General features: G+C 63.4%; 1 protein-coding gene across 1 annotated transcript in view; it reads left to right on the plus strand.

The window, feature by feature from the left end:
- The window catches only part of STARD8 (StAR related lipid transfer domain containing 8), a 45,546-nt gene extending 35,683 nt beyond the window's left edge, over positions 1 to 9,863 (plus strand). The window contains exons 4-15 of the mRNA XM_084269194.1: positions 1,283 to 1,364; positions 1,848 to 1,911; positions 2,742 to 4,114; positions 4,982 to 5,155; positions 5,517 to 5,676; positions 6,508 to 6,706; positions 7,246 to 7,456; positions 7,702 to 7,816; positions 8,031 to 8,246; positions 8,605 to 8,822; positions 8,953 to 9,129; positions 9,426 to 9,863. Of these exons, the coding sequence (XP_084125320.1) occupies positions 1,283 to 1,364; positions 1,848 to 1,911; positions 2,742 to 4,114; positions 4,982 to 5,155; positions 5,517 to 5,676; positions 6,508 to 6,706; positions 7,246 to 7,456; positions 7,702 to 7,816; positions 8,031 to 8,246; positions 8,605 to 8,822; positions 8,953 to 9,129; positions 9,426 to 9,543 (3,107 nt within the window). The 3' untranslated portion in view covers positions 9,544 to 9,863. The remainder of the gene's footprint in view (positions 1 to 1,282; positions 1,365 to 1,847; positions 1,912 to 2,741; positions 4,115 to 4,981; positions 5,156 to 5,516; positions 5,677 to 6,507; positions 6,707 to 7,245; positions 7,457 to 7,701; positions 7,817 to 8,030; positions 8,247 to 8,604; positions 8,823 to 8,952; positions 9,130 to 9,425) is intronic.
- The last annotated feature ends 562 nt before the right edge of the window (positions 9,864 to 10,425 follow it).

A 10,425-nucleotide genomic window follows, 5' to 3' on the forward strand; every position in this document is an offset into this window, starting at 1 on the left:
TGCCGTGCTGTGCCATGCCAAACTGTGCTGTGCCGTGCCATACCAAACTGTGCTGTGCCATGCCAAGCAGTGCTGTTAGCCCTTATTGTTCCAGCACTTGCAGTGCTGGGGAGCGCAGAGGCAGCCGGTGTAGGTAGCACAGGGCAAGCCTCTCCTCCTGCCCCGCTCCCACATCCTGCCCTGCCCTGCTTTGCCCTTTGGCAGCAGCTCTGCACCTCCGGAGCAGACTGGGTCCCTGCACTGCACAGCTCTTGGGGCACAGGGGCTGGACAGGACCCCCCAACAGACCCACTCCCCCCTCCAGGGCGATTTTAGGGTGATTCTCTCTGTGTCTGGCCTCCGGCTCAGCTGTGTTTCCTGCACAGACACAGCGGGAGCGCTGCTGGCTGCCGGGGGGGCCGGTGCCCGGGCGCGGTGGCCGGGACAATAGGGGGAAGCGCGCTCTCCGGCGGGCTGCGGCCGTGGCCATTGTTCGGCCGGGCACTTCCACAGGCCCCTCCACACGTGCGCGGGGGCCCGGTCCTGCCCCGCAGGTGAGGGCTCTGCAGGCCTCCTGCTTGCCTCTGGGCTCTATTTTAGGGGCAGCTCCTGGCACAGCCACGTGCTGGATTCCTGTGGGAGAGACCCAGCCCCAAACGGTGCCGGGGGGTGTATCCATCTGTGGACACCTGGCCCGTGGCCTCTGTGGGATGACCAGGTGTCTGGTGCACAGGACCGATCCCCTCCCAGCATCTGGGCTGCCACAAGTCATGTTGCTCCCAGCCCCTGGGGCTTGTTTCCAGCCCTCCCACCTCTGTACTGGGCTTGTGCTGGCACCAGGACACCCCCGGCCTCCCTGCACCAGCTCCCCCCCAGGTCTTGCTCTTGCTGGGAGATTCCCTGGGAGAAGCCACTGCCAGGAGCCTGGGTCAAGTCCTGCCCATGGAGAGCTGCATCCCGGCCGGCTCTGTGGGACCATTCTTCCCTCCTGGATGCCCTCCCACCATGGGCTGGGCAGCAGCTCCGAGTGTTGATAGGGTGGATGCTCCAGCTGCCCTGGCTGTGCCCATGGTGCAGGAGCCTCCCAGGTCTTCCCTCTCCGCTGCCCTCCTGCTTCCCAGTTCTCCATCCCTGACTCCCTCCTCCTCCTTGCAGCATCTCCCTCCCCCCACTCACCCCTACCCCTCACACCCAGCAGAGCAGGGAAAGGGGGAGTCCCTCCTTTGGGGTGATTGCTTTTGCTCCCCCAAAAGACGTGCAGCTCACAAACAGTCGCTGATTCTCCTCCTGCCTTCCTCCCCAGACTCCTTGTTCCCTCTTGACATTGGGGCTGTGAAGAAGGACCACAGCTTCCTGGACCAGGACTCCCTCAACTCCCTGTGCAGGTAACGCTCCCTAACACCCCGGCAGCAGAGGCAGCACCAGGGCTTGTCCCAGGAGAGGGGTCAGGGCAGCTGCCTGCGGGCAGAGGGTGCTGGGGTGCCCGCCTTGCCCCCTGTCCGTGGCTCACGCCCACTCCCCTGCAACAAGGAGTTTGGATGCAGTTCTGGATGGGGCAGCGTTTCCTGGCTGCTGGGTGGTGCCAGGGAAACACCAGCAGTTTTTAGTTTGAACTTGGGGAGCTCCTGGAACACAGGAACATTCCCAGGGATAATTCCTCTCTCTGTGTGGCTTTTGGGCCACGGTTCAGTTCCAAGTGTGGGTAACTCTGTGATTAAAAATGGATCACTCCAAGCTGGACTCTCAAATGGGGAGATGTGTAAAGGGGACCTGGCTGCAGCTGCCAGGCAGCAGGAACCCATTGGCAGCCAGCATGGTGGCAGGGTGGGGCTGGGCTGGCACACAGAGTCTCTCTGGGTCTCTTGCAGGAGGCTGATGACCCTCAACACGTGTGCCTCCATGAAGGTGGAAGTCCACTTTCAGCGTAAGCAGGTACGTCCTGGGCGCTGGAGGTGCTGGGCGGGCAACTGGTGGGGAGCTGGTGTGTGCTGGTGGGGCAGCAGCCCTGGGCTCAGTAATAACACTGGTGTGCACTGGAGCACAGGTGCTGCTGGTTGGTTTGTTTTGCTGTCTCCCAGCCTCAGCGCTGCTCTGGTGGTGCCCACTGCATTAGCGGGTGTCTGCGCCATGTTCTTGTGCCTCTCCGGGCTCTGGCAGCCACAGGGGAACAGTGGGAGCTGCTGGGTCTGTGTGGGGCTGTGCCTGTCGCCCCAAGCATCGCCCTTGGGGTCCTGCTGAGCAGGGAGCCTGAGATCCCCTGTCAGCCTGAGACCCCTGGCAGCAAGCCTGGCCCTGGGGGCACAGGTGCAACCAGCCCATGTGTCACAAATGCCAATTAACATTGGTGTGTTAGTAACTAACCCTTAGATACTGCCTGTAGTGCACTGTGTATTTAGAGTGCCAGCAAGGTGCCTGGCCTATGGAAGTCATCCCTGGGAGCATCCCTGCTTTCTCCAGCTGCCCATACCGTGCTGGGGAGAGATGCTGCCCTGCATCCGTGCTGCAGCTTGTAGCCAGGGTTGGCAGGGATGCTCACAGGGCTGTCCCCACTGACTGTGAGCTGGGAAGCGGGACCCCCATCCCTCCCAGTGCAGCGTGACCCTCGGACAAGGCACAATGCTGCCTGGTGGCTCCAGACCCCTCTGCAGCCCACAGGGACCGGAGTGGGCCCGTGCTCTTGGCTGGGAGAGCAGGGCAGGGGGACATGCCGACCCTCTGTGACTCTGGCTGACTGCTTGTCCCCTGTTGCCAACCACCTGCAGAATGAAGACTCGGAGGAGGACGACCTGTGCACCATCAGCGACCGGTGGGCTTTCCAGAGGGACAGCAAGAGGTGGTCACGGGTGGGGTCTGTCGACGTCCTCTCCCAGGGCTCCGAGGTCCTGAGCTCCACCATGCAGCTGGCATCCAGCCACGAGAGCGTCCTCACAGACCTCAGCACCAACCCCGAGGCCGTGTCCCTGCACAGCAGCGGCAGCACCGGCAGCACGGGCGGCACGCTGGGGGTCAGGACCACACTGCCTGTCCCCCCGTCCCCCATGCGCGCTGCTGCCATCGCCGCCTCCAGCCGCAGCGTGAGTGAGCGCTCCTTGGCTGAGCAGCCCCCCAGCTCCAAGGAGAAGCCCAAGAAGCGGCGGTCACGCAGCTTCCTGAAGAGGATCGAGTCCCTGCGGAGGAAGGACAAGGAGAGAGCAGACCCAAATGAGAAGGTGGCCCCGCATGGCAGCGTCACGGCCACGTCGGCATGGGGCTCCCTGAAGACTAATGGGGACCTTGCAGCCACCAAGGCCAGCTCCTCCAAGAGAGGGATATCAGCCTCTTTCCATGGCAAAAAGCACTTCTTCTCAGCATCCTACAGGACTAACCGCTTGCTGGGCGCAGGCGGGAGCAAGGGCAGCTCCAACTCCCAGTGCAGCCGAGTTCTCCTGGAGGATTACAAAGCAGCACCGGTGGCTGGGGGGTGCCAGCACCAGCAGCCATGGCGGGGAGACTGCGTGGTCTACATCCCCCGGGACCACAAGCCGGGCACCTTCCCCAAATCCCTCTCCATTGAGAGCTTGTGCCCCTTGGCCGGCAGCTCCCTGGCCCACTGGAAATCCGGGAAGGTGCCCACCGGGCTGGCAGGGGGTGGCAGGGGGGGCAGCACCAGCAGTGTGGAGGGCTCGTCCTCCCCCCGGGGCTTTGCCTGCCGCCGGCTCCGCGGCTCCTGCAGCTCCCTGGGGAGCCGGGTCAGCGTCTACGACAACGTGCCGGAGTTCGGCAGCGGCGAGGACCTGTGCCAGGACCTGTGCCAGGACTTGTGCCAGGACGACGAGGAGGTGACCTATGAGAACCTCGACGACATTCTGCAGCACATGTGGGGGCTGCAGCAGAAGGTGGAGCTCTGGTACAAAGCCATCTCCCCCGACCTGGCTGGGGACGAAGGGGGCGACGAGGAGGAGGAGGAGGAGTCGTCGTCGTCGGACTCAGGAGGGGAACCCTCCAACCTGCACTTCGAAGAGCGGTCCATGTCGGATGTCGGCACCTCTGCCAGCGACTTTGACAGCACAGGCAACTCCCTCAACGAGGCCGAGGAGATCGAGATGCGGGAGCGCCGGGACTCGGGGGTGGGAGCATCGCTCACCCGGCCCTGCCGGTAAGTGCAAGCTGGGGCTGGGGGCTGGGGCTAGGGCAGGGGCTGTGTCCTCCCTCCACCGCCCGTGGGGAGGGTTTGGTGCTGGAGCTGCTGGGGACCACCGTGACCCCATCCCCCATCCCACGAGCGCTTCTGCCCAGGGATGCAGTGCCTGTGCCTCGGGGAGCAGAACCAGAGCCGTTGCTGGGGGTGCGGGCTGGTGCCCTGGGAGCCCTGCCTTGACATCCCTCTTTCCCTGGTGCCAGAAGCAGGTGGAGGGGGCAATGAGGATGGCCCAGCGCTGGGTGCAGGGCTGCGAGCCCCCCGCCAGCCCTTCTGCCTGCCCAGACCCGTCATTCCCCGGGCTTTGTTCCTTGATGCCGGGACTGGAGGCAGGAGGCTCCTGCTGCAGTGCGCTGCTGCTCCCTTGTGCTTTCCCTGGGAAAGCCCAGGCGCTGCCGGGTCCCTGCGGGGCTGACGCTGGAGGGTGACGTGCCCACGGCCGGGCAGGGAATGGGCTGTCTGAGTGGGGGATTTTCCTGCTGGGAATGTCCATCGTGCCCTTCTGGAATGGGGATGTGCCGGGGTGGCTGGGCAGGAGCTTTCCCCGAGCAGTGAGGCTTGGGACGGCCTTGGGATGGGCTTTGCAGGCTCCCATTGGGGTGTCTTTTGCTCCTGAGAAAGTGGGTGTTGAAGGTGTCCCTTTGCCGTGGCATTGCTCCCCGTGGTGGTTCTGCAGGCGGGTGTCCCTGTCCCCATGTGTCCTGGAGGGTGTCACTGTCCCCTTGGGTGCTGGGGCAGCCTCGAGGGCAGGTGGAGAGGATGAGGATGCTGCTGGCTGTGTCGGGGCAGCCGGGGCAGGGTCAGCACCGCCGCCTTTCCCCGCAGGAAGCTGCGCTGGCACAGCTTCCAGAACTCCCACCGGCCCAGCCTGAACTCGGCGTCCCTGGAGATCAACCGCCAGTCCTCTGCCCAGCTCAACCTGCTCCAGAAGTGCTCTCTGCTCCGCCTCACGGCCATCATGGAGAAGTACTCCGTGCCCCACAAGCAAGCCTGGACGTGGTGAGCGGGTGGGACGGTGCCCCGTGGCGGGTGCAGGGGAGGAGCGATGGAGACGCCGGCTTTGCTCGGCGCGGCTGTGGGCATCCTGCTGGGATGAGCTGGTGGTAGACACCGGGGTCCTTGCATCGCCTGCACCCAGGAGGGCTGCGGGTGCCTGGGGGGCACTGACTGGCCATAGCAGCCTGAGGGATGCTGCTCTGCTGCTGGAACCTGGTGCAGAAGCATTTTGGGTGTATAATTGTGGCTCCTGCTCCAGCGCTGCCTGGTTTATGCTCCAAATGTGGCCAAGGGGTGTACGTGTGTCACCCAGGGACCTACTGCCCAGCTCGTCACGCTGATGTCTGTCTGTCCCACCCCCCAGGACTGTGCCCAAGTTCATGAAGCGGAGCAAAGCCCCTGACTACCGGGACAAGCTGGTCTTCGGGGTGCCACCCACCGTCAACGTGCAGCGCACGGGGCAGCCCCTGCCCCAGAGCATCCAGCAGGCCATGCGCTACATCCGCAGCCAGTGCCTGGACCAGGTGAGGCTGTGGCTCTGGGGCTGCTCCAGGCAGCCACGCTGGGGCTTCGGGGGGGAAAGGGAGCTGGCAAGGGTGCTTCTCATTCAGCCCTCGCAGCGCTCGGCTGCGGTGAAGCAGGAGGGTGAGATTGTCTGTGGGGATCTTGGCTTGTATCAAAACCAGTATGGCCAGTAGGTCTAGGGAAGTAATTGTGTCCCTGTACTGGGCATTGGTGAGGCTGCACCTCAAGTACTGTGTCCAGTTCTGGGCTCCTCACCATAAGAAGGACATTGAGGTCCTGGAGTGAGTCCAGACAAGGGCAACCAGGCTGGGGAAGGGGCTGGAGGGCAAATCCTATGAGGAGTGGCTGAGGGAGCTGGGGGTGTTCAGCCTGGAGGCTGAGGGGAGACCTTATCACCACCTACAGTGATCTGACAGGAGGGTGCAGAGAGGTGGACAATGGTCTCTTCAGCCAGGGGATAGGAGATGGGACAAGGGGAAATGGCCTCAAGCTGCACCAGGGCAGGTTTAAATTGGACATTAGAAAAAAAAATTTTACTGAAAGAGTTGTGGGGCTGTGGCACAGGCTGCCCAGGGAGGGGGCTGAGTCACCTTCCCTTAAGAAAAGGGTAGGTGAGGTGCTCAGGGATCTGGTTTAGCTTAGGATGGGATTGGTTGGACTTTATGATCTTCAAAGGTCTTTTCTAACCTTGTGATTCTCTGACTCCACACCCACTGGTGGGGTCTCCTGGAGCATCCCCAGCTCAGGCTTCCCCTCGGGGTGTCTGGGGAGCACGGTCTTTGGGGTGTCGTGGGCTCTGCACAGAGCACCAACCCCCTCTTTGCTGGCAGGTTGGCATCTTCCGAAAGTCAGGGGTGAAGTCCCGGATCCAGGCGCTGCGGCACATGAACGAGACCAGCCCTGAGCACGTCAGCTACGACGGGCAGTCAGCGTACGACGTGGCCGACCTGCTGAAGCAGTACTTCCGCGACCTGCCCGAGCCCATCTTCACCAGCAAGCTGACCGACACCTTCCTGCAGATCTACCAGTGTGAGTGCTGGGCTGGGCCTGGGCTGGGCACCAATGGGCACCTGGGGTCTCCTGGTGAGGAGGCACCTCACTGTCCTGTGGGATGGAGGTGATGAGGCTGAGCGAGCTGGGGCTGTTCAGCCTGGAGAAAAGAAGACTAAGGGGGGACCTTACTTAAGATATTGATAAACATTAATATGGGATGCAGGGGGAAATGGCCAGCTCCTTTTCAGTGTCTGTGGGGACAGGACAAGGGGCAATGGCTGCAAATTAGAGCACAGGAAGTTCTGCACCAACATGCAGAAGAACTTTTTCACAGTGAGGGTGAGGGAGCCCTGGGACAGGCTGCCCAGGGAGGTGGTGGAGTCTCCATCTCTGGCGATATTCAAGAGCTGTCTGGACGCCTATCTGAGTGATATGTCCTAGGGAGCTGCTTTGGCAGGGGGGGTTGGACCTGATGAGCTCTCGAGGTCCCTTCCAACCCCTGTGATTCTATGGTGGAGGCAGGAGGGGGGCTGCAGGGGGACCTGCTGACTGCCCGCTCTGCCCCGTGCTCGCAGTCGTGCCGAGGGAGCAGCGGCTGCAGGCGGTGCAGGCGGCCGTGATCCTCATGCCCGATGAGAACCGGGAGGTGCTGCAGACCCTGCTCTACTTCCTGAGCGACATCGCCTCGGCCGAGGAGAACCAGATGACTGCCGGCAACCTGGCCGTGTGCCTGGCCCCCTCCATCTTCCACCTCAACGTGTCCAAGAAGGAAAGCACCTCGCCAAGGTCAGGGTTGGGCAAGCTCTGGCCTCCCCAGCCATCCCACAGCCCCCCCATCACCCCTTCCCTGTCTGTCCAGGGAGAAGGCCAGGGCAAGGCACGTTGGGAACACGTGTGCTCTCACACAGCCCCCCTGTTGCTTGGCTTTGCAGTTTGGGGGATCCCCCAGCTGGCAAAGCAGAGCAGGGTGGGGTGGGGGCTAGAGGCAGGTGGGATGCTCGCCCGGTCCCAGCGATGCCTGCTCCCCGCAGGGTGATACACAAGAGGGGCACCATGGGAAAGCCTGACCAGAAGGACCTCAATGAGAACATGGCTGCAACACAGGGGCTCTCCCACATGATCACTGACTGCAAGAAGCTCTTCCAGGTGAGTGGCTGTGGCCTGGCATCGTCCTCCCTGGGTGCTGCTGGTGGGGTGCTGGACCTGTAGGGTTGGTGTGGTGCCAGTGGCTGCTCAGCCTGGAGCGTGAAGCCCAGCACATCCTCCTCTGTCCTTCCCAGCACCTTGCACAGATGGGGAGTTGTGGTTTTCAGGAGGATCCCTCTGGCTTTCTGAAGCTCTGTGTGCTCTGGGCTTGCAGGTCTCCCACGACATCCTGCTCCAGCTGAGCAGCTCATACATGTCAGCAGATGCTTACCCCCATCCCCTGGCTGACTTCATGACTCAGGGGGAACACAAGGACTTACACTCCTACTTCGAGCAGAGCGTCCAGAACCTGCTCAAGGAGTCGTCGGAGAAATTCAAGGGGTGGCTGAGCACCCCAGGGCCCCTCAACACAGAGCTGTCCTGCAAAAAGGTAACTGTCCCAGGGGAAGTATGTACAGGGTGAGCATGGGCTCCAGCCAGCAGCCTCGGGGCTCTTTCCTGGTGGCCGGAAGGGATCAGCAGCCCCTGGGATGGGATGGGATGGGATGGGATGGGATGAGTGGCCCAGGGACGGAAGGAGCTTTGTGCCTAGTGGTGCCAGCCCTGTGCCCACCCTGTTGTCACTGGCCGAGGAGCAGGCTGCCTGTGCCCATCCCCTCCTCTATCTTGCCAGCTGATGTGATGGTGGTGGGAGCCGTCACTAAAGGAGCTCGAAGAGGCAGTGGCAGCGTGGGGGGGGTCCTGCAGCACAGCCTGCCTGACCCTGACCCTTCCCTCGGCCCCCACAGGTTGGGGATGGGCACCCTCTGCGCCTGTGGAAGGTCTCCACGGAGGTGGAGGCCCCTCCGGCCGCTGTGCTGCACAGGGTGCTGCGGGAGCGGCACCTCTGGGACGAGGACCTGCTGCAGAGCAAGGTGCTGGAGGCCCTGGACAAGAACATGGAGGTCTACCACTACGTGACAGACAGCATGGCACCCCACCCACGCAGGGACTGCGTGGTGCTGCGGTGAGGGCAGGGGAGGACCCACATTGGAGGGGGGTTTGGTGGATCCCATCCTTGGCTCGGGCTCCCCCAGCTCCCTGCCATGGACCCCACGGATCCGGGCAGGGGCTGAGCGGGGCTGCTGTGTCCTCAGGCGCTGGCACACGGACCTGCCCCGGGGAGCCTGCCTGCTTAGCTCCATCTCGGTGGAGCACGACAAGCTGCCGGCGGAGGGAGGTGTCACAGCCATCGTGCTGACCTCCCAGTACCTGGCTGAGCCCGGCACCGGGGGCCGCTCCAGGGTCACCCACATCTGCCGAGCTGACCTCAGGTGAGGGGGGCCCTTGGTGCTGCTGCATCAGCCAGTGGGGAGGGTGATGGAGCGGGGGGTGTGGGGGGCAGGAGCTGCCCATCCCTCTGCTGGCCTGGCCAGAGGGGCAGGGCTGCAGCTCACACCCTGTGCTGCCCGAGGGAAGGGGTTCTGCTCCGGGGCTGGGTGTAGCTCCCAGAAGGAGCCATCAGCTTGTCTCACAGCACAGCAACTCCTTCAGTGCTTCCAAGCTGCTGTGGTGAACCTGGGCTGGGGGCTTCTCCCACTGACCCACCTCCCACCTCTCCCTTCTCCAGGGGCCGGTCTCCCGAGTGGTACAACAAGGTCTTCGGCCACCTCTGCGCCATGGAGCTGGCGAGGATCCGAGACTCCTTCCCACCCCTGAGCCCCAGCAGCCCTGAGACAAAGGTCTGAGGCACCGGGAGGATGCTGGGTCCCATCCGACAGGGACCGGCCAGGGAAGCAGGGTGCTGGCAGCTGCCCGCGGAGGGGGAGCCTGGTGCACCCATGGGGACGTTTTGTAAGCCCCCTTTCACCCGTGGCTGGGTGCTCCCCAACCCGCTGCCCCTTGCTGAAGCGCTGTGCAGAGCCAAAGCCCTGGGGCTTCGGGCAAGAGAGGGACTGTGGGGTGGCCCCCAGCACAGAGGCAGAGCTGGGTCCCCCCCTCTCCGAGTGGCTGTGGGGCAAAGGTGTGTGAGCAGAGCGACGTGTGGAGGTGTGGAGAAGGGAGCAGGCAGGACAGTGACATGGCTGTTGGGCAGGGTGCTGTGTGAGGAGGGAAGGGTGGGCAGCGAGGGGTGGGTCACTGTGCAGTGGCACCCAGGGGAGCACTGAGGACCTGTTGGGCAGTGGAAGAGGTGGCTGTTCTGGGAGGGGGGGCTGTGGCTGGATGCACAGGCACACCAGGGGTGCCAGCCCTGGCACAGGGTGATAGGGGACACTGCTGGGACGTGGGCACTGCTGTGCATGGGAGAAGAGGGAGACAGGGTCTCATCCCAGGCTAAGCTCTGACTCAAAGCCATCTCTTGGCTCCCTGGGGCTGGACGATGTTCCAAGCTCAGCCCATCCCATGAAACCCACCTGCTGCTCATTGCGTGGACAGGACACGTCTGGAACCCCAGGGCAGTTGCCCAGGAGTTGGCTACAAGCTGGGAGGGGGCAATGCCCCCTGGGGGTAGGAGAGGGGAGGAGAGGAGGACAGAGACCCCATGCCAGCACCACAGCAGCACTCGGACCGAAAGCCTTGGCCAGGCAGCACAGTGCCAGCCTCCTCCAGCTGACCTGGGACCACAGGAG

Source organism: Gallinula chloropus (assembly GCF_964237585.1).
Source record: "Gallinula chloropus genome assembly, chromosome: 11".
Classification (NCBI taxonomy): Eukaryota; Metazoa; Chordata; class Aves; order Gruiformes; family Rallidae; genus Gallinula; species Gallinula chloropus.